We start from the raw sequence: 23,303 nt of genomic DNA, 5'->3' as shown, positions 1-23,303 counted from the left end.
GCTACGCGCCCATTCATAACACTTTCTATCAAAATTATTGTGTTAAGTTACAATCAAATTCTGCGCACTTTCCAAACACACATTTTTTGACCTTTTCGGACATATTTGTTTCGGGCCCATAAAATTTTTCAGCCCGAGGTAGGGAGGGTCATAAATATTGACTCTGGTCACCGACATATTCATGTCGGTGACATGAATATGGTCACAAAACGTTCCTTTAATGGTGATAAAAATTAATACAGTAGGATCTCATATCATCGATGGCATTAAACAATAGGATATTGTACTATTTAAATTTTATTTAGTGTGCTTAGTACGTCTAGGATATAATAAACATATTTCAATATAAAAGGCAAACTGCACAATACTTATCATGGTGTCATATCATGGTGACAAACTTTTATATAAGAGGCACACACGCCGTCTTTCATTATAAAGTTTTGGTGTAAATGTTCCTACAAATTCCACTGACCAATTGCATTGACGTTGACATTGCCAGCTTTAAGCAAAGGCGTAAAGCTGCGTAATGATGGTGAACTCGTTAATATTTAAACATCCAAACGCTACTTTAAATTACCTCACTATTTTATAAGCAAGATAACATAAGATGTTTTAACAGAATTTAGATACATAAGTGCAATGGTTTATTTCATATAAAAATGTATGTGTCTGCCAATCATAACCAATGTAGGCCAAAATGAAACACACGAATCAAAAAGAAGTTTTAACTTACCAATTGCCGGTTTAACAATCGTGGCAAAAACACAAAACATACGAAGAATAAAAGTGGTTCCCATCATTAAAGTTGATATGTACATTTGTGGTAAGTCGAAATATTGAATAAATTATATCCTTAGATTAGAATTCCGTCTATATGTGCTAGTTCTCCAATTCTACCAATTCTTGGGAGTCCCTAACAAGTTCAAGTTCAACTTACAAATATTTCCCATCATCCATTTCACGCAATGGTCACAACTGCATGGTTGACGTCAAGACTTGTGTGGTGATTAATAAATATATATCCCTGATTAGTACAAATCAATTCACTTGCTAAGAAATTTTCTTAACAAGTAAATACTCGCATTTAAACAGCGACTGAACTATTAACTTAGTAATCGAAAATATACCAAAATGTGATTCTAATAAAAAGTAAATGCATACAACTTGGTTGGATATGAAAACACACATTTTCTCTGTTGAGCATTATTGCTGTGACTGTTATAATAAATGTAATTAATCATTACTATGCACATTGATTTGAAAGCATTCAAAATTTATCCGTTTATATTACATTTTTTCAGTTTAAAATTTTCATTTTATTTTATCCTAGTTTAGAATAGTTTATTTTATTTTAGTGTAGCCTAGATTAGATTAGTTTCGTTTTATTGATTCTCGTTTCGTTTAGTTTACATTAGTTTCGTTTAGGTTTAGTTTAGTTCAAATTAGTTTAGGTTTGGTTCAGGTAATTTTGGTCTGGAAAGAGATAAAAGGAAAGAAAAAATTAAAGACAAATGTACAAAAATGAAATGAGATTGTTCAGTTAAACCCAATAAATCTTATCAATTATGCTTTTCAATAAGAATTTCGAAACGTAAGATTTATGGCGACAAAAAACCTTGTTCATGCTCAAGGTCCCACCAATCCAGATTTTGCGGGGTTTTTTTTGTTATTTTTTACTGTATGTATGTAAAATCAGCAAAAGTGGATTCACAAATTAATTTTGACTGCAACATGCTAGCAAATAATGATTGGCTAACTGTATTTTGTTACAGAGAAAACAACAGACAACATACCTACTTTGAAAGTTCGCACGCTCGTGTTTAGTTTTTCTTGTGTTCAAGGTCATTTAGTTCAACCTATCAATATTGCTTTTCCGGAATAATTTCCATCCATGTAACGTAAAATTTCTAGTGACGATAAACCCTGTTCAACGGCCCCACTGACCAGGATTTTCAGGGATTTTAAAAACGTTTTTACTGTGTGTAAAATCTCCCATTCTTCACGAAAGTGGATTAATTTTGACTGAAAGACGCTAGCGAAGTTTCATTTTGGTTTAGTTTAGTTCAGGTTAGTTTAGTTTAGGTTTGGTTCAGGTAATTTTGGTCTGGAAAAACATAAAAGGAAAGAAAAAAATTAAAGACAAGTGTACAAAAATAAAATGAGATTGTTCAGTTAAACTCAATAAATCTTATCAATATTGATATGCAAAACATTGTCGGACAATTACATAAAGCCGTTTGGCGGTTTGTTTGAGCGTTTTACGGCGACAGGAAAGAAATCCGGAGGAAGGGGGGTTATTCCGCAAGTTTATACAAAAATAATGTTAATATTAATCATGTGTCGTATTTACTCCCTTACTCCATTTCTCCTCTGTTCTCGGTAATGTTCTGATTATATTTTACATGTAAGTAGTTAAGTTAAAATAATCTTAAATAAATAAACGGAAATTTGTACTTCAAGCTCGACCCCTCCCGCGATGTTGGACGACCTCGGATAAGGTGGTACGGTCCAACTCGTTTCGCAAACATTAGAGCAAAGAATGATCGTACAATTACATTAAGGCGTTTGGTGGTTTGTTTGAGCGTTTTACGGTAACAGGAAAGAAATACGGAGGAAGGGAGGTTATTCTGCTAGTTTATACAAGAAATAATGTTAAAATTAACAATGTGTCGTATTTACACCCTTACTCCCTTATTATTTTACATGTAAGCAGATATGTAAAAATATCTGTCAAAAATGGACGAAAACGTGGGCTTCAAGCCCAGCCCCTCCTTCGAAGTTGGAAGACCCTCAGCTCAGGTGGGTAGGGTCCAATTCGTTTAGCAAAAATTAGAGCAAAGAAATCTGGAGGGAGGGAGGTTATTCTGCAAGTTTATACATGAAATAATGTTAAAAAGAATGTTTTGATATTATTTTACATGTAGCAGTTTCAATACGTGTTTTTAAGCCGTTTGGCGGTTTATTAAAGCGTTTTACGGCGACAGGAAAGAAATCCGGAGGGAGGGAAATTATTCTGCAAGTTTATAGAAGAAATAATGTTAAAACTAATAATGTTTGGTATTTACACCCTTACTCCATTTCTCCTCTGTGGTCGGTAATGTTCTGATATTATTTTATATGTAAGCAGTAAAGTAAAAAATATCTGTCAAAAATGGACGACATTTTGTACATGGGCTTCAAGCCCGGCCCCTCCTGCGAAGTTAGACGACCCTCGGCTAAGGTAGTAGGGTCCAATTCGTTTCGCAAAAATTAGAACAAAGAATGGTCGGACAATTACATTAAGCCATTTGGCGCTTTGTTTGAGCGTTTTACGGCGACAGGAAAGTAATCCGGAGGGAGGGAGGTTATTCTGCAAGTTTATACAGGATTTACACACTTACTCCATTTCTTTTCTGTGCTCGGAAATATTCTGATATTATTTTAAATGTAAGCAGTGAAGTAAAAATATCTTACAAAAAAGGACGAAACTTTGTACATAGGCTTCAAGCCCGGCCCCCTCCCTCGAAGTTGGACGACCCTCGGCTAAGGTGGTAGGGTCCAATTCGTTTCGCTAAAATGAGAGCAAAGAATGGTCGTACAATTACAATAAGTAATCCGGAGGATGGAAGGTTAATAATGTGTCATATTTACACCCTTAATCCATTTCTCCTCTGTGCGCGGTAATGTTCTGATATTATTTTACATGTAAGCAGTTAAGTTAAAATAATCTTACAAAATTGGACGAAACTTTGTACGTGGGCTTCAAGCCCGGCCTCTCACTCGAAGTTGGATGAATCGGCTAAGGTGGTAGGGTCCAATTCGTTTCGCAAAAATTAGAGCAAAGAATGGTCGTGAAATTACATTAAGCCGTTTGGCGCTTTGTTTGAGCGTTTTACGGCGACATGAAAGAAATCCGGAGGAAGGGAGGTTATTCTGTAAGTTTATACAAGAACAAATGTTAAAAAGAATGTTTTGATATTATATAAGTAAGTGTTTTTTTCTTATATATATTAAATTACAATTAATTAGGTAGAGATATAGCACCCCGATGTCGCACTGAGAACTCATTACGTTTAGCCGTTACTCTTCTGACCGTTCGCTGACGCACTTAGAATAGAATGCAATAGTCACAGCTAGTCACGCGGATGAACTCTTGATGGAGATACTCGCCAGTCTGCCGATCTGTCAGAATCTACTGATTGTCATGGTCATGATGGTTGTGTGCAAGATTCAGGGGCGAACTTGACTTGAATAGTTATGTTACTGCCATCACAATTGTAGAAATGTGAACATTTCAGATATTATATATATGACAAGTAAAGAAGCTGTTAATTTCAGGACCAACTTGCATTTGTAAAATTTAATAGGCTCTAATAAAATCTCCATTAATTTTGTTAGAAAAATAATATTCAAAATTACGGACAAATATGACATAAATCTGACTTGGATGAACTACCACTTCAACAAGACTCTCGGGAGAAACGATTCTCACCTTTCTTAGTATTTATCTTAGATTAAGAAATAAACAATCACCGCGGAATGTAATGGGTATTCGCTTGCAATCTACTTTGTGATGATGATTTCTACAAGAAATGTTTAAATAACCTGCTACATAACATGTTGCTTTTTACATCTGTCATTTTAAAACGTTATATTTGTACACCAAATGTCATTAAAGACCCCGTTTTTTCGTCTTTTGATAAACACGTCTTTCTATAACGATTTGTCACTAAAAAGGTACCCCCCTCTTAGCACTCCCTATTAGGCTGTGTCACCCAGTTAGTTTTCAATATAACCATTCTAAAATTACTAAAATCAAGAGTGTCTTCCCAAGAAAAAAGCAGAGTGTTGAAAAAGTATTTTGTTGGCAATTTCCAGACTTTGGCACTTTCTCCAATCAAACCTTGCCCTAAAGCTGACTTCAAAGTAAAGCGCTCTCATAAGTTTGTAAACATATCCATGATTATCTAGCGAAGCAGATGGCGCTCGTCTTATACTGGACATAGTATAGTCAGCGTGGGGCCACAGAGATCATGCACACCGGTAGAAAAGGTAAAACCGGGGGTAAAACGACATTTTCATGCAGGGATTTCCGTGGTAAGAAAAGTCTGCATTAGTACCTGCCTTTCCTATTACAATGGTCTCCGAGGAAAAGGTCTAAATAATAGATTAAAGATACTTTGTAGGGGTTTTGTTGTAAAGAAAGGCTACATTAGTAGCTCTTGGTTGTACGTTTTACGTCTAATTTAGAGTGATGAGCAGATGTGTGGAGTGTAAGGTGTGTGTGTGTCCGTTTCAAACAGTAAAACGTGTTTTGAAGTGCTAGTATCAGTTGTAATCTTTTTCTATCAAAGTGGTCGCATAGTCTTGTTTGGTTTCAAGCTGGTAATAAAGGAGATAGCAGCGAATATGAATCGCTGTACCGGCTTGTATACTTCTCCTCCAATAATGTCCATGATGTCTTATATCTCTGGTTCATGCACGTTCAACGCTCATTTTCTATCTAACGGGGTGGTCAGGTGTTTTTATATTGTTTTGAGTTAAATTGTTCTCCCATGATGCCAAGGGGCAACAGTAGGGTAAACTAACACCCAGACTTTATCCTATCCATCGGGGATCGAACCGGGGACCGGTTGCACCAGAGTCAAAGATCTGTGGTTTGGGTGTGAAAGTATTCCTTATGCATGCGCATGTAAATATCTGTAAAATAAAACAATATAAAAACAGGCAAACTCATTTGTGTTTATTTAATTCCATCAATGTCAAATATACAGCCTATGATTAGCTCAAATTTATTCCAATAAACGATAGTGATATTACAACGATCTCACGAAAGCAATAAATCACTTCTTGCAATATGACAGTTCTATATGATTTCATTAAATTTGATATAATATAAGAAATCGATGTCAGTATTTGTAATAAGTAGACTAATTTGGTGTGTAGTCGAGCTTGATCCATGCATATTATTGGTTCTATATCCTGTATAATAAAAATTTTGTATGATAGATAAATAATTTGAGATTGCTTATAATTGCTTAAGATAATCTCTGGATATGTTTATCAGAATCGAAGTATTTAGCGATCAAGAATATTGTAGAATGATAATAAAAATACTAATAGTCCATTATTTGAGGCCGATCCCGTGTGCGTGAGAAGTCCCCTAAGTTATTCTTCACAGTTGTGTCGTAAACTTATAACCCGGCAATAACTCGGCTAGATGGCGTTTTCAAAATGGCTGCCAAACCATTGAATTACGTGTTAAGGCTTAAAAATATACACTGCAAATGAATGCAAACCGAGTCTGTTTTCAACTATTTATTATTAGTCTTAGGTACAAGAAGGTAATATGACTTAATAAAGACTATAATGGCGGCGTATATATAGAGGGCGCTTTTCAAAATCACATTAAATTACGGGGGCAGACTGAATGCAAACTGAAACTGTTTTCTACTATCTACAGACTTGACATTTAGTATGAATATTTTATGCAAAATCCAAAGACTGTTCTGGAAGGGGTCTACATAAACCGCACGGGCTAAATAATAATTGGGGTGTGTCGGGAGATGGTGTAAATAATATTTGGACAGAATATTCGTCTACTGAAGACAGCAACCACTGTACATCCAGTTATATTCCGGTCTGAAACTATCAGACAATATTTTCAACTTTCTAAGCATCACAAATTTGCAACAAACTCAAATTGTGGAAAATCATCCCGGGTAGATTTTTTGCTATTTCTCCATTTACGATCCTGCCCAAAAATGTGTCCTACGTCACAAATATTCATTGTAAATGTCTATTTTGTAATATAACTCAAAATATTAGTAAAAATAATCAGTTCCGTCGTCTCGGTAGTATGCGTTTCTCCCTGTTAGATATTCTTGTGCCGCCATTATCTACACACACAAAAAAACCACGAAAAATGTATTTTCTTTAAAACTGCAAACTACAAGGTGTCACTGAAAAAACTTAACTTTATTCCTGAAACAAACGATATTGAATAATTTTTGCAATTGTATAATCAGACGAGACAGCTTTCATATACTTTTTGAATTTTGAAAGGAAAGAATTCCGGATGGAGCGGGGTTATTCTGCAAGTTAATACAAGAAATAATGTTTAAAACATGTTTTGATATTATTTTACATGTAGCAGTTTGAATAAGTGTTTTTCTTATATTAAATTACAATTAATTAGATAGCGATATTGCACCCCGGTATCGCACTGAGAACTCATTACGTCTAGCCATTACTCTTCTGACCGTTCGCTGACGCACTTGGAATAGAATGCAATAGTCACAGCTAGTCACGCGGATGATGACTCTTGATGGAGATACTCACCCATCTGCCGATCTGCCAGAATCCAGTGGCGTAGATTTCTTTTTGACATTGGGCGTGCGCGCGCAAATTTTTGCCATTTTGAAGCTAAACTGATGAAATATTGTGCAAAAGTGGAAAAAATTCTTGCACTTTGGGGGCTAAAATGGCCAAATATGAGGTTAACATACAGACGTCAACATGGGGGGATGATTGTATGGACCACCCCCTGGCAAAATATTGGGGGGATTTATCTACGCCTATACCAGAATCTGCTGATTGTCATGGTCATGATGGTTGTATGCAAGATCCAGGGGCGAACTTGACTTGAATAGTTATGTTACTACTATCACTATTGTAGTAATGTGAACATTTCAGATATTATATGACAAGTAAAGAAGCTGTTGATTTCAGGACCAACTTTCATTTGTAAAATTTAATAGGCCTTAATAAAAATCTCCATTAATTTTGTTAGAAAAGGAATATTCAAAATTACGGACAAATCTGACTTAAAGGGGGACTCCGGCAATCACAACATTATGCCTTATATGTAAGAAAAATAATTATCAAGCACGAATCACGTGGTTTAATTTAAAACAAACTCATATTGACCATAAAAACGAATAAAAACGTCCGTCTCTCAACACGCGATATTCAAAATTCCCGGGCACCGAAATTGTCGAGTGCAATGACGTATCAATGAAGGCGGACGACAATTGAGCACAAATAACCATTACGTCATTGCACTTAGACAATTTCGGCGCGGGAATTTTGAATATCGCGTGTTGAGAGCCGACTGTTTTTATTCGTTTTTATTGTCAATATGAGTTTGTTTTAAATAAAACCACGTGATTCGTGCTTGATAATTATTTTTCTAACATATAAGGCATAATGTTGTCATTGCCGGAGACCCCCTTTAAATCTGACTTGCATGAACTACCACTTCAACAAGACTCTCGTGAGAAACGATTCTCACCTTTCTTAGTATTTCCTTGCACGATCAGATTGAGTATATTAGTATGTGATTAAGAAATAAACAGGCACCGCGGAATGTAATGGGTATTCGCTTGCAATCTAGTTTGTGATGATGATTTCTACAAGAAATGTTTAAACAAGCTGCTACATAACATGTTGCTTTTTTACATTTGTCATATTAAAACGCCATGTTTGTACACCAAATGTTATGTAAGACCTCGTTTTGTGGTCTTTCGATAAACACGTCTTTATATCACGATATGTCACTAAAAAGGTATCCCCTCTTAGCACTCCCTATTAGGCTGTGTCACCCAGTTAGTTTTCAATATAACCTTTCTAAAATTACTAAAATCAAGAGTGTCTTCCCAAGAAAAAAGCAGAGTGTTGAAAAAGTATTTTGTTGGCAATTTCCAGACTTTGGCACTTTCTCCAATCAAACCTTGCCCTAAAGCTGACTTCAAAGTAAAGCGCTCTCATCTCATAAGTTTGTAAACATATCCATGATTATCTAGCGAAGCAGATGGCGCTCGTCTTATACTGGACATAGTATAGTCAGCGTGGGGCCACAGAGATCATGCACACCGGTAGAAAAGGTAAAACCGGGGGTAAAACGACATTTTCATGCAGGGATTTCCGTGGTAAGAAAAGTCTGCATTAGTACCTGCCTTTCCTATTACAATGGTCTCCGGGGAAAAGGTCTAAATAATAGATTAAAGATACTTTGTAGGGGTTTTGTTGTAAAGAAAGGCTACATTAGTAGCTCTTGGTTGTACGTTTTACGTCTAATTTAGAGTGATGAGCAGATGTGTGGAGTGTAAGGTGTGTGTGTGTCCGTTTCAAACAGTAAAACGTGTTTTGAAGTGCTAGTATCAGTTGTAATCTTTTTCTATCAAAGTGGTCGCATAGTCTTGTTTGGTTTCAAGCTGGTAATAAAGGAGATAGCAGCGAATATGAATCGCTGTACCGGCTTGTATACTTCTCCTCCAATAATGTCCATGATGTCTTATATCTCTGGTTCATGCACGTTCAACGCTCATTTTCTATCTAACGGGGTGGTCAGGTGTTTTTATATTGTTTTGAGTTAAATTGCACTAGCAATTTTAATATTACAGGCAAAAACATGTATCACAGCGGCTCTGTTCCCTAGTGTGAGTGGTAACCACCACGCGGGTACAAGACTATCACTCGTTCATAACATGTCAGGCCTTAAATGATACTGGGATTATGAGAAACATAATGAGCTTTCTTATGATGGCAAAATCTCTATTGAGGGAGGAGGCTGTCCATCTGGCCACACCTCTTTAGTCAGTCAATGCTGGCATTCCCCAAGGTTACATCGTCGGCCCTTTAATGTTCTTGATGATATAGACGTGTATAAGGTATGGTATTGTGAACCAATCTGTCTTTCGATGCCATTCTAATAACCCCCATGAAGCTTGGTCATGAAGTCAACAGAAACAGATACCACCATCTTCTCACATAAATTGCATTGGGAGTGAGAAATATATTGAAAGGTCAGGTCTTTGAATGTACAAAATTGTTGTACAACTTTTGTTGCTGACAAATGACAAAAGGCTAGATTTCAAACAACGTACATGGCTTGCCCACATCTGTAAATCAACAAGAGGCCGATGAAGTTCACCCACTTGCAGCTCGTGTTAGTAAGACCATATTATTGACATGCCAATTCGAGATTTAAGCGATCCAGGCATTTTATTTACAATAATATATTTCAAAAATAATATGACATTGTATAGATTATGAAGTTCATACATTTTATATAGAACGTTTTGCAATATATATTACATTGTGCCAATAACACGGTATTGTTAAACTGCGCTAGGCAAAAAATCACCATAACTCATAGGAACGATGTCTACCATGACAACGATCAACAACTTGACATTGTAATATTATATTGCTCTGATGTATAAGATATTTAAAAAGGGACCTGGTTTGCATTATCATTGCACACATGAGTTAATATCAGGTTTATTAGTTTACTCCATCATCGATTTTAAATAGTAAATTGTATTTTAATTCTAAACAACCGAAGCTAACCGAAACGCTTTGCATATGGCTGTTGCTAAATATAAGTGTTAATAAATAAAGAAGTAAACATTTGACGCACATCATTCAAAGCCGTAATATGTCACTGGAAAGACTTGGGTTCCAGTGACTTATGGGGACTAAAACAACTATCCTTCAGTGGTAGAATCGCTTATTTTGCAAGGAACCATTAATAAGAAGTAAAAGGTGAGACGACGTCTATTGTGTAATACAAGCCTGTTCTTAACTGTGGTGATCTGTAGAGAAGCCTATTGCAAGCAGCTATGGCAATACCACCTTCAGACAATATCCATTTAAATTCAACAAACTTGTACCAAGTCACCTTAAAATTTCCTTTCGTTTTTGTACCTCTAATGATACTTTTATCTTTTTTTGGGACACTTGCAAATGGTGTTGTCATTGTAACAATCATTCGCATCAAAAGCCTTCAGAAAACCTACAATGTATTCGTTGTTAATCTCGCACTAGCAGACTTGACGGTATGCGCATTTTATGGACCATTCATAATTTCGACGTTGTGGAGAAGTGCCTGGATTTTCAGTCATAGATTCTGCTTATTTTTGGCTGCGTTAATTGTCTGTACTGTTATAGTGTCCAACGTTTGTATGACCTTTATAGCAGTGAACAGGTATTGCTTAGTTGTAAAAGGAGGGCCAACTTATAAGCGTATATTTACCCCAGTGCGAACCTGTCTTATGCTTATCGTGTCTTGGATATGGGGATTTGTGTCGATTACACCTCCATTTCTCGGGATGGGAAAGTTGGGATTTGACACAAATATTGCTTCATGTATGGTCATTCCAGAAACCACATTAAGTAGTCTTCGTTATTTGATACTACTTTCAACAATTGCAATATTGGTACCTGTTCTTATTTCATGTATCTGCTACCAGCGAATATATTGTTTTATTCGCGCAGCTCGATTAAGAGTCGACCAAGATGGTAATCATCATCGTGGACACAGAAGAAAAGCAGATCTTAAGCTGACAAAAGATCTTTTCGTAATGTACGGAGTTTATTGTTTCTGCACTATTCCGTATGCCATCGCGCAATTGGCTGATGGTGATCAGAAGGTTTTATCGCGGTTTGTTCACAGTCTCCTTGCAACAGCAATGTGGAGTAATTCCGTGTGGAATCCCATGTTGCTTTCGTTTCGCAACAAAGAATTTAGGAGATGTATTTTGAAATCAATGACTCTGAAGAAGACAACAGCGTCTACTAGAGTTAGTGATGTGAGTGTGATATCAAAGAGACAAACAGGTGCTTCATCATATCATTGATAATTGTTGATATGCTCGCAGTATAGTTGTAATGATGAGAATCTGAAGCGAGATGCAGTTTGAAATCTCTATACTTGCACCGCTCTTTACATTATCAGCATTTAGCAATGAGTATGTATACACATAGCATCGCTGAGAGCAAAAGTTATCGCAACCGCGGATTGAACGTAGGGTGTACTAACGCCCAGACTTTATCCTACCCGTCGGGGATCGAACCGGAGACCGCTTGCACCAGAGTCAAAGACCTGTACCATTTGGTAACGCCTGTTTTTGTACAACCTTATGTGGTTTGGGTGTGAAAGTATTCCTTATGCATGCTCATGTAAATATCTGTAAAATAAAACAATATAAAAGCAGGCAAACTCATTTCTATTTATTTAACTCCATCAGTGTCAAATATACAGCTTATGATTAGCTCAAATTTCCAATAAACGATAGTGATATTAGAACGATCTCACGAAAGCAATAAATCACTTTTTGCAATATGACAGTTCTATATGAGTTTATTAAATTTGATATAATATAAGAAATCGATGTCAGTATTTGTAATATGTAGACTAATTGGTTTGTAGTCGAGCTTGATCCATGCATATTATTGGTTCTATATACGTCGTAACTGTATAATACAAATTTTGTTTGATAGATAAATAATTTGAGATTGCTTATAATTGCTTAAGATAATCTCTGGATATATTTATTGCAATCGAAGTATTTAGCAAACAAGAATATTGTAGAATGATAATAAAAATATTATCTGAGGCCGATCCCGGGTGGGTGAGAGGTCCCCTAAGTTAAGCCCGATCCTGACTCCACTTCGCAGCGCGATGCGAAGCTGCGATGCTTTTCAAACATCGCAGCGCGATGAAATTAAAGTGTACATTTTAATTTCATCGCACGATGTTGCGATGTTTTAAGAGCATGTGGGGTCTGCATCTCCTTTTAAGGTCATTCTACCGACCTTGATTTTCCAGCAGCCAATCAGAAGCGTGTACGGCTGCGATATCGCAGCGCGATGCGAAAAAGTTGAACATTGTTCAACTTTTTCGCGGACCTAAATTTCCCCGCGCGATGAGAATTTTCAACGCTGAGCTCGTAAAAACCTGGCTCAGATTACAGTTTTTATAGCATCGCAGCATCGCATCGCGCTGCGATGTGGAGTCAGGATCGGGCTTTACTCGTCACAATTGTGTAGTAGACCATGAGACTTGATAAAAAAAAAGTGAGGGTAGACATCGTTTACGACTTCCGCGAAGGAATTTCCTTCGGAGCAGGTTTCTTCGCTTCGCGGAGAGTTGGATTTGGTTCAACTTTTGGGGGGTAGGCCAGCGAAGTTTCTATATGAAAGCACAGAGCGGGCAACAATTGTTCGCGAAACTCGGCGATATGATGAAGTATACATGAATGCCTTCGAGCAAAGCTGCGAATGAATTTTTTCATCACAGCTTCTCGCGAAGTGGCGAAGTGGAGTATACATCGGACTTAACCCGGCAATAACGCGGTCAGATGGCGTTTTCAAAATTACTGCCAAATCCCATTGAATTACGTGTTGGTATCAGATGAAAGCTCATATTTTTCTCATAACCATATTGAAATTGGGCGTTCCAAATCGTACATTTCCGACGAAATCATCAAAAAATTGTCGAATTAGTCTCAAATATGGTATACCATATTTGAGACTAATTATCTTCAGAAATACACCGAGTTGGAACTCTAAATTTCAATATGTTTATGAGAAAAATAAGGCCTTTCACTTGAAATCAATATATTACATGATCATGATGATTATCATTAATAAAAAACACTGTAGACTACCAATATCATGCTGTATAAATGTCGGCAATTCCATTAGGAATTAGTCACATTTACAAAAAACATTTACATGCTCTTTTTGCATGAGCGCTTGAAAGGGATGACATTTTATGTTATACGTAGGTTTTGAAGAATTTGATTTTTTCCAAATATATCGGGTCACCTTCCTTTTACAATATGCACTACTGAATGCAAACCGAGTCTGTTTTTAAATATTTATTAATGTCTTAGGTACAAGAAGGTAATACGATTCAAGACTATAATGGGGACATATATAGAGGGCGCTTTTCAAAATCTCATTAAAAATTATGGGGGAAACTGAATGCAAACTGAAACTGTTTCTACTATCTACACACTTGACATTTAGTATGGAATTTTTTTTTGCAAAATCCCAAGACTGGTCTGGAAGGGGTCTGCATAAACCGCATGGGCTAAATAATAATTGGTGTGTGTCGGGAGATGGTGTAAAATAATATTTTGACAGAAAATGTAAGCTTTCCATTTACATTATGGTGCTCATAATGTAGTGAATTAGCCTTCTGAAAACTTATTTATTTTGTATGTAATTGTTATTCATCTGATATTTATATATATATATATAATCTGCCCATTTTCCATCCAGGGAGCAAGATATTGACAATCTTGCTGAGAGTGATGTGCTGGTAACATCTCCTCTCCAGGGTTAACAAGCACCTGTGCCGGTCACATCTGTGCTTTTTATGCTTCATCTTCACTGTGCAATCTTCACCCAGCCAAAGTCTTGTTGTATATTATATGGGGCGAGATATTGATGATCTCGTCGAGAGTGAAGTGCTGGCAACCTCTCCTCTCCTGGGTTGCTCATCATTGTGCCGGTCACACTTTTTGATTTCGTCGCTATTAAATGCCTTTGTATAATATGTATTTCTGGTTGTATTATTTTGATAATTTATACATGGTTATTGCTTGCATGACTGCTTTTATCTTTCTTGTGTACCTGCATATAATATGTTTTTAACCATGTGTACTTTAAGTGTATTAAGTTTTAAGTATTAAGTATTAAGTAAGTGTATAAGTTTTAAGCCAGCTCTTGTTATTTTATGTAAGGGACGCACCATTAGATTCTCGGGGGGGCATGGGAGTTTGGGTCAGGCAGAATTAATTTTTTTTGCCACCGAAGGCGGCGGAATTTTTTTTGCCTCCGAGAGCAGCAATTTTTTTTTTTGCCGCCTTCGGCGGCGAGGTATTTTTTAAAAAATTTTTATGTAAATTTTTATGCAAAGTTGGGTTGGGGAATTTGTTTTTTTTAACTCATCAGTGAGGCAAAATTTTTTTTTTTCTTTTTCGTCTCACTAGTGGGCAAAGTTTTTTTTTTTCGTCTCACTAGTGGGCAAAGTTTTTTTCAAAAACTCCCATGCCCCCCTGAAATCTAATGGTGCACTTTAAAGCGCCTCAGTAGAGGCTTATGCATTGGGCGCTATAGAAATCTCTCTTATTATTATTATTAGAGGATCATCGGTGGAAGAATTTCATAAGTTCACGTCTATTTGACAACGAGAGACTGATGAAGAAAACTGAAAAGTTCCCTCGTACATGAATTGGAGCAATCTCTTGCTATACAGACTCCCCTTTAATACCAACATTGAGAAGTCAATCAAAGATTCTGCGAGAATGTTGCGCCATAATAGAACAGCATGATCAACCCAGAAGCACCATAATGGTAATTTACTATGATTACTAATATAAATGGAATGCTTCTTGCTTGAACAAGAACAATCAGAAGCTTCAAATGATGCTCTACCAACATGCCATCAGTGTAGCCAACACCACTTATTCAATATTAGATATTTGCAAGTCACATGTCAGGAGATCAAATGACATCATTCCAATGTTCCTTTGATGGCTACTTAGACTTCTCCGTAGTCCACTTGCCAATTGTGCACTATTCTGGCTATTACATTTAAGCTTAAATTTAATTAATGAGTGCACAATTGATAGATTTTCACAACTGATCTTTTCAGTCACCGTACGCCCTCTGTTTGTTAGCTTCCCAAGTGGACTACTGATTTTGCCTTGAGAATTAGGCCAATTTCTGGCCTAACTAAAATTGGGTCATGATGTAATGCATCTTTAAAAATGAATCTGGCTTGTGATTGGTCGCCCAGATCTCGTTATTGTTTAAATCCTCCCGACGCGTACTGGTACCATTATAACTATATACATGGTACACAACTATCTAGGGAATGCGGCGCTTTTGTGCTGGTGGATGAACGTATGCATCTAGCGCGTATTGTACCACCATGCTTAGTCTTGTGGTTAGATGTTATTGATAAACAAGTATGATTGACAGTGTGTGAGTCCCGGGGTAAAGTTCTGCTTAAAAGTGAAAGTCCATAGTCGGTTTTTCGGATAATAAACTGGCAGATTCTAAAATTAGAATTGTTCAGTATTGAAGTGTCATTATAATTATGCCATTATGATATGTTGCATTCAATAATATAAGCCTACGTAGGGCCTGTACTTTACTTTTACTGTCACAAATATAATTATATAGCCTAAACTTTTTCATAACCATTTTATACTAGTATTTTGATGTACTAAATATCAGTATAATTTCGAGTTCAACTGAATGCGTTCATCATGATTAATAACATTTTTATTTATCAAAAATCGACTATGGCATATAGTCTAATGGCTACTGCGCAAAAGTTTCCGAGCTCAATGTTGATATTTCAGAAGCCGACGACCGCATTGTACCCCATGTAATGCATCTAGACAAGCTCATAGTGTTGTCCTAAGATAAGATCCATTTACACTAATGATGCATTACTGGAATGAGCTTCAGACTCAAGGATTATAAAGCAAGCTATGAAAACTGAGGTAGGCTATTCAACCCACTACAATCTCATACACACTTTGTTGTTAGCAATCGTTTGTAGAATATTCCTCACGATTCATACTCTAACCGGCTGCGATTACACATTAATGTGCAGCTTTGAAAGCGAAGCCAGAGAAATATCTTATGGCGTTTGGATTCCATCCAAATAACTTCAACATAGAACTATTGCTATTACAAGTGAGGAATATCTTGTGCAAGTCAAAGAAGATTGCATGAAATCCCATGCAAACGATGGACCATGCAACTGAGGAACTATCTCTACCAAAGGGGTCTGCTTAGATCAGCTAATCCATCTAACCATGCTACATGAGCTCTCATAACTAACAGCATTTTATGCAACATATGAAAATGGTCTCCTTTTTGTCTTCTAACCCTCAAGTACTGAATCCAACTCTATGTGTTTGTAGAGGTTGAGGAATTGCTCATACCAGATATGGCTCTGCAGGCTCTTAGACCAGTTTCTAAGTGCACTTTAATGTAACTGTGCAAAACGTGCTAATATTAGGTACGTTAGCCGAAAAAAGGCTTTCCGCGTTGCAAGTTCTGCAAATGCCAGAGTGTTTAATGTAGCTAAAAAACACAAAATGGTTTCCCATAGCATATCACCAAATTTTTTAAAAATATAAATGCAATATTGAAAGCGGCATGACATGTGAATTTTTAGTTTGAGCCTTAACACGTACTTCAATGGGATTTGACAGAACGCCCTCTAGCTGAGTTATTGTTGGGTTACGCAAAGTTTACCCTCACTTTTTTATCAAGTCTCATGATGGTCTACTATATAATTGTGAAGAGTATCTTAGGGGACCTCTAATGCACACGGGATCTGTCTCAGATATGGGTCTAGAAGCCCTAACTCTATCAATGCAGGCTATATTGTACAGATTCAACAACTATCCTATTCAATTGCGATGTTTTTCATGCTCCTAATTTAAGCATCAACATTGTTAGACCCGCATTTGTTTTAATACTATGAATAATCAAGTATATCAAAGGTGAAAAATATAAAATTAAATTACAATCCAAAATAAGCGGGGCGTTTTAGCAACCAAACGTTGTAAAAATGCATAAAAATTAATTAGTTTTTAAATACTACCAGATCTTAAATACAAATTTATCTTGTGCATATTACGCATTATTGTGCTGCATTTCTAACCTTTCCTTTGAACAAAGGAGCCTGCCAGTATGATGGCGTTCGACATCTTGACAACGATAATATTTTGTATTAATAGTTTGCATTAATTTGTACTTGTTTTTAGCCTTGACACGTAAGTTAATGGAATTTGGCAGCCATTTTGAAAAGCGGCCTCTAAATATACGCCCACATTATAGTCTTTATTGAGTTATAGTACGTAAGCCATTAATAAATAGTTGAAAACAGAGTCAGTTTGTATTCAGTAGTGCATAATTTTAAGCCTTAACACGTAATTCAATGGGATTTGGCAGCCATTTTGAAAACGCCCTCTAGTGAAGTTATTGCCGAGTTACACCACACGGAGTTACACAAAGTCTACGCTCAATTTTTTATCAAGTCTTATGGTCTACTACACAACTATGAAGAGTAACTTAGGGGACCTTTCACGCACACGGGATCGGCCTCAGACAACGGACTCTAAAGTGTACTATCTGGATTCCTTTCCCATACATATAAACTTTTGTTACCAGTTGAGAAAAATGCAAAAATAGTCACAAATTTATCAAGGGGTGTAGTACCACCTTAAGCTGCTTTGACTTATGTACTTTTATATGTCTGAATTTTGTTGTACATGTATATTAATTTAATTGAAGAGTTTAACCTCAACACTACACTATTTTTTGCTCACCTGGAACCGATTATAGACAAGATATCATCACAGCATCACCATCCGCTGAAAACGCTAGTCGAGCTAGTGCAAACGTTCAAGGTGAGAAAAAATAGCGTAGTGTTAAGGTTAAATTCTTCAATTATTTTATCTATCACTACCTATGAATATCTACTCGCATATTTGTTGTATATTGTTTTAAATTTTTATAATGGTTTTATTTTACTTAATATAGCTTTTCACTATTTTATGTACTTAAGGTGGTACGAAAGGCAAAATCAAGTTGCTCTGATTGAGATTAAAATAGACTTGTTGCAGAGAGATAATAATCTTAATTCCAAAATTTGAGCCAAATCGGACAAACGGTTTTTGAGATATTGCTGTTGAAAGATTCTTTGTATTCTATTGTTTTTGCCAATATATTGATGAAGTTAATGAGGAAAATTGGCAAAATGTCCTCATTAATATTAATTTTTGCCAATATTTTGCCAATATTTTATGAATAAACCTTCATACTACTTTTACCTTTTAAATTTTGACCTGAAACTTTGCCAATGTGTCTCTATGACCTAAACCTTTAACATGTGATTTTCCCGCCCCTCTAATTTGCACCTTTGCATAATTAATTAGCCTTAAGTATAATGCTAATTAATTATGCACATATGCAAATTAGATGGGCGGGAAAATCACATGTTAATGTTTTAGGCCATAGAAACACATTGGCAAAGTTTCATGTCAAAATCATATAAAATAAAAGTAGTATGAAGGTTTATTCATAAGATATTGGTATAATATTGGCAAACATGAATATTCATGAGCACATTATGCCAATTGTCCCTAAAAACATGTATATCTTGACAACCGTATGTCCGATTTCCTTCAAACAAAAACTATTTTGCTCAGTGTATTTAGCTTAACTTATTCAATCTATTCAAATAGTTCTAAATTCTGTTTTCCAGAAACATCGTTTCGAACCCCCTTAACTATGCATTCATGTGCAGGAGGAGTTGTCACTTCTGTATTTGGACTTATTATTATTATTATTATTATTATTATTATTATTATTATTATTATTATTATTATTATTATTATTATTATTATTATTATTATTATTATTATTATTATTCGTAAAAGGAGGGCTAACGTATAAGCGCATATTTGCGCCAGTGAGTCTTGGATACGGGGTCTTGGATACGTGTCTTGGATACGGGCATTTGTTTCGATTACACCTCCGTTTCTCGGGATGAGCATATTTGCATATGACACAAATATTGCTACATGTACATGATGACCACTTAAGTAATCTTCTTTAGTAGTCTTTTTGATATTATTTTGAGCAATTGCAGTCGTCAACGTGGATATAGAAGAAAAGCAGATCGTATGCTGACAAAAGATATTTTCGTAAATTATGTACAGAGTTCATTGTTTCTGCACTATCATAACTATCCCGTATGCCATCGCGCAACTGGCTGATCGCGTTTTCCTTACAACTGCAATGTGGAGTAATTCAGTGTGGAATCTAAACATGTGCTTCATCAAATCATTGATACCCGTCTCGTAGATATTGTTTGCACCTCACTGGTTATAGACGAATCCAATTTCACGCATTCCTACACCTCAATGGCAGCCATAGCTGGGTCCCGTCTGCAGTGGTCTGGGTCTATCCCACCTAAAATGGGAAATAATGCGGCCTCAGCGGGAATTTTAAACTGTAATCCATCACCCGTGTTACACGTAGACAAAAGAATGCTGCAAGTTTACAACATCAGTTTTTAAGTGGCTTTAATTCACCCAATTGGGCAGTCACATCACTTGGCTCGTTGGATTCGTCTATAATGAAGAGAGTCTGAAGCGAGACAATTTACAACCTCTACATATCGTAGCTACGTGCTACAAACCCAAGTAAAGCGCATGTACACTTCTTCTGCATACGAATCAAGCGGTGATATTGGATTAACCCTAACCGTACCCATGGGTTTTTTTGCTATCGGAAGGCAAAGAAGAAACGAAAAAGGGAAGGATATGAATAAAGAAGTCACTTGGTACCCCCTGGATTCGAACCTTGGTCCCCTCGTGTGCCAAGTAGAAGATTACCAACCGGTAGCCGCGGGGGTTGCGCTGGCCCGGCCAGCGATTCCGTGGGTATATATGACTTCGTCCCAAGATGCACATAGTTGAAAGATACTTTGTCAAGTTTTTACCAATTATCTGTCTTTGCTGAGATTATTAAAAAAGACAAAATATTTGCTATTTATTTGCCAGGAACACTCGTTTTAGGTTTGAAAGCGTACCACACGCAAAACAAATAAAACAAGCAATATAAAACCAGTTTTATATTATATTTACATATCTGTCAATACCAAATATTGGGCGTATTATTAGCTCAAATCCATTCCAATAAACGATTGTGATATGAAGATCTTACGGTAGCAATAAAACATTTTCAATATGAAACTTCTATTTTGATTTTATTAAATTTTATTAAATTATTAAAGCTATAATGTACGATCTTTTTAAATGAATTAGATCCACCAAAAATCCTTCATAATTGTTACTAATATTATTGCTTCGTTGAATAAATTCATCAGGTTTGTTCAGTAAATAAACATTTTGGATTTTTGTTTGACAAAACCAAGTGAATTTTTACTCACTACAATATTTCGTCCTACACATCGGATGACTTCATCAGGTATGACTGATATCAAGGGGGTGACACTAAATTCACGGTTGTTCTAAATTAGCAACACAAACCTTTGACAAATCCCGCTGGTTTGCTAGCTAGAAAATGAGGCCAGTTAACTTTGCCTGTTCAATGAGATTATAGTGCGCTCCAATACATCAGGGCGCAAACGGCCCGGTTTATGAAAAAAAATAATGGCGGACGGGTATTTCCAGGCCTTGCTGTCAATAATACGAAGGAAATGCGTAACAGGTGTAAGGTATGAAATACAAGTAGTATTTTAAGTCAAGAAAACATTTGACACCTGACCTTCCAGTGGGCGCCATATTTGTATGTGTGTTTTTGTGCGTTTCCTCCTGTGATATAAATTATCAATCTGCAATAATCAGACATATTGGTGCTTGACTACCGGAGTGAATAAGTGTTTTCAAAAGTATGTAAAGAATTGCACATCACAGTGACATTTCAGTTATGTGTACACAGCACCAAAATGAAACAAATATCTGATTGGTCACAGTCTGCGTGTTCAGCTGTATTCCGGAAATCATGTAAACCAATTTCCTTGAAAATATCAAGATCCATTGTTGCTTTGACATAATTGGATGCACTGTGCATATTAGATTATATATCTTTGTATTGTGAATTAACATGTCTTTTAAATGCAGACGACGGAATTGTGTTTCCTTCAAATGGATCTGATAAAATTCAATATATTTGGAATAGAATTCTATGATGCAGCTGGGGTTGGCCACCGTTGTATCACCAACTAGATTCCGTCGCTAGAGCTCTGCACTTCAGACGATAAAAATACATGTGAATGTATAATAAACATCTCAAAAAAAGTAACTAACCCCCTTAAATAATGGCCATTATTCAAAAAGGGGCTACTGTATTACAAATCTGTAAAATGCGTTGGAATTTATTTCTGCGCATTTTGACACCTCATTTGATACGATAGCCCAGAAAACAACAATAAAACACCGGTCAATTTAATGTAGTGAGGTCCAGATTTGAAAGTTGCACTTACATACAATTTTTTACAATACAAAAACAGTCAGATATCATTGCACAGATTTCCATCCATTACACTGAATACAAAATCAATACAATTTACTGCAACTTTCAAATCTTGGGTTATATTGATTTAAATGTAGGCTGTGACGTCAATATTTAGTCAATTACTGCAAATGAGGTGTCAAAATGTGCAGAAATAAATTTACAGATTTGTAATACAATCTCCCGTTTTTGAGGGGGTTAGTTACTTTTGTTGAGATGTTTATAAAGTATATAATTATTACCGCTTTTTTTATATAACGGAACTGTATACGAATTATACCAGCTTATACCTATACGGAAAGATTATACGCGTTCACTCATAATTTGGCATGCCTGCAGGCTCGTTCAGACGATGGTGGACTACATTATTCACTGTGGCAACAGCCAATATCGTAAACAAAACAGACAATATGACGGCAACACTGCCTGGACATTGGACGCCCCGTGCTGAGTTGTGTTTTTAGCTCTATTGGCCCCGTTACAGAAAAAAAATGCACAAAATATATTTCTCAGTGAATGTATAAATTTTCACATAAAAATAAATATTTTTGGATTCAAAATAAATGTGAAGAAAAAAAATTATAGCCGGGAGTGAACGGGACTCGATCTCGGGACCCGTTACCATTAGACCAAGCGAACCGTGATACACAATGGGGGAAATTTTAGGTATATATCGTAAACATACCGTGCGTTATTCGTACAAAACATTCAAAAAACAATACTTACAATGAGGTTCACTGGCGAACCTCAACGGATTTAGACTGATAAAATAGTGCTTAATAACATACGTACAGTTTTGGAATAATTTGAGACATTTTTGTGTTTACGTGTAAAACCAATGACAACGTCAAAATTCAGCCAATCTTGGCCGGCCCCCCCTGGGCTCGTTCTGCATAACATGACTACCGCCCGCTATAAGTCAGGGTGCAAATTTTAATATCAATATCAATGCGCCTCATGCTAATTTCTATTGCCGCTTCCTAATAATTATTCCATGCTGATATGGTCATCTGATCCACTTTCCCGGTAAACAAGTTTGAGTGGTTTTTGGTGTTGCAGTGGATCATAAACATGACTAAAGATAACAACCCCCGGGTGACAACCTACCTCTCTGTTTAGGGTCTTTAGCCCTTTTACCGCCTTTCCCGCCGAAGGATTTAAAATTCTTCTCAGTCTTTAACATGGTTTACCCGTGCGACGTGATCTGAAATTGATGATTTTGCCTGTTCCATTTCTAATGTCCTTCGTTCAGAGCGGGTGTTCTTTTTCTCATTCGCCTTTTTCACTTCCACTTGATATTCAGCCAATCTGGTACCGAATACCTACACGTATACGTGAGGTTTCGCCGATAAAAGAGAGATCACAATTTTTGCATCCGATTTCATACATGCAGTTGCCGGTTTTTGCTTTTTCATGCTTGTCTTTTGGATGGACTGAGATTTGTCTGAGAGTGCGGT

The 23,303-nt window shown here is 36.4% G+C and overlaps 1 protein-coding gene across 1 annotated transcript in view; it reads right to left on the bottom strand.

Moving 5' to 3' along the window:
• Positions 1-23,029, bottom strand: part of LOC140152148 (carbonic anhydrase 3-like) — a 37,633-nt gene extending 14,604 nt beyond the window's left edge. Inside the window, exon 1 of the mRNA XM_072174447.1 lies at positions 22,954-23,029. Coding sequence (XP_072030548.1) covers positions 22,954-23,029 — 76 coding nt within the window. The remainder of the gene's footprint in view (positions 1-22,953) is intronic.
• Between the last annotated feature and the right edge of the window lie 274 nt (positions 23,030-23,303).

This window comes from Amphiura filiformis, chromosome 5 (assembly GCF_039555335.1).
Source record: "Amphiura filiformis chromosome 5, Afil_fr2py, whole genome shotgun sequence".
NCBI lineage: Eukaryota > Metazoa > Echinodermata > Ophiuroidea > Amphilepidida > Amphiuridae > Amphiura > Amphiura filiformis.
The sequence above is the reverse complement of the archived record's forward strand: the minus strand, read 5'-3'. Positions and strand labels throughout refer to the sequence as shown.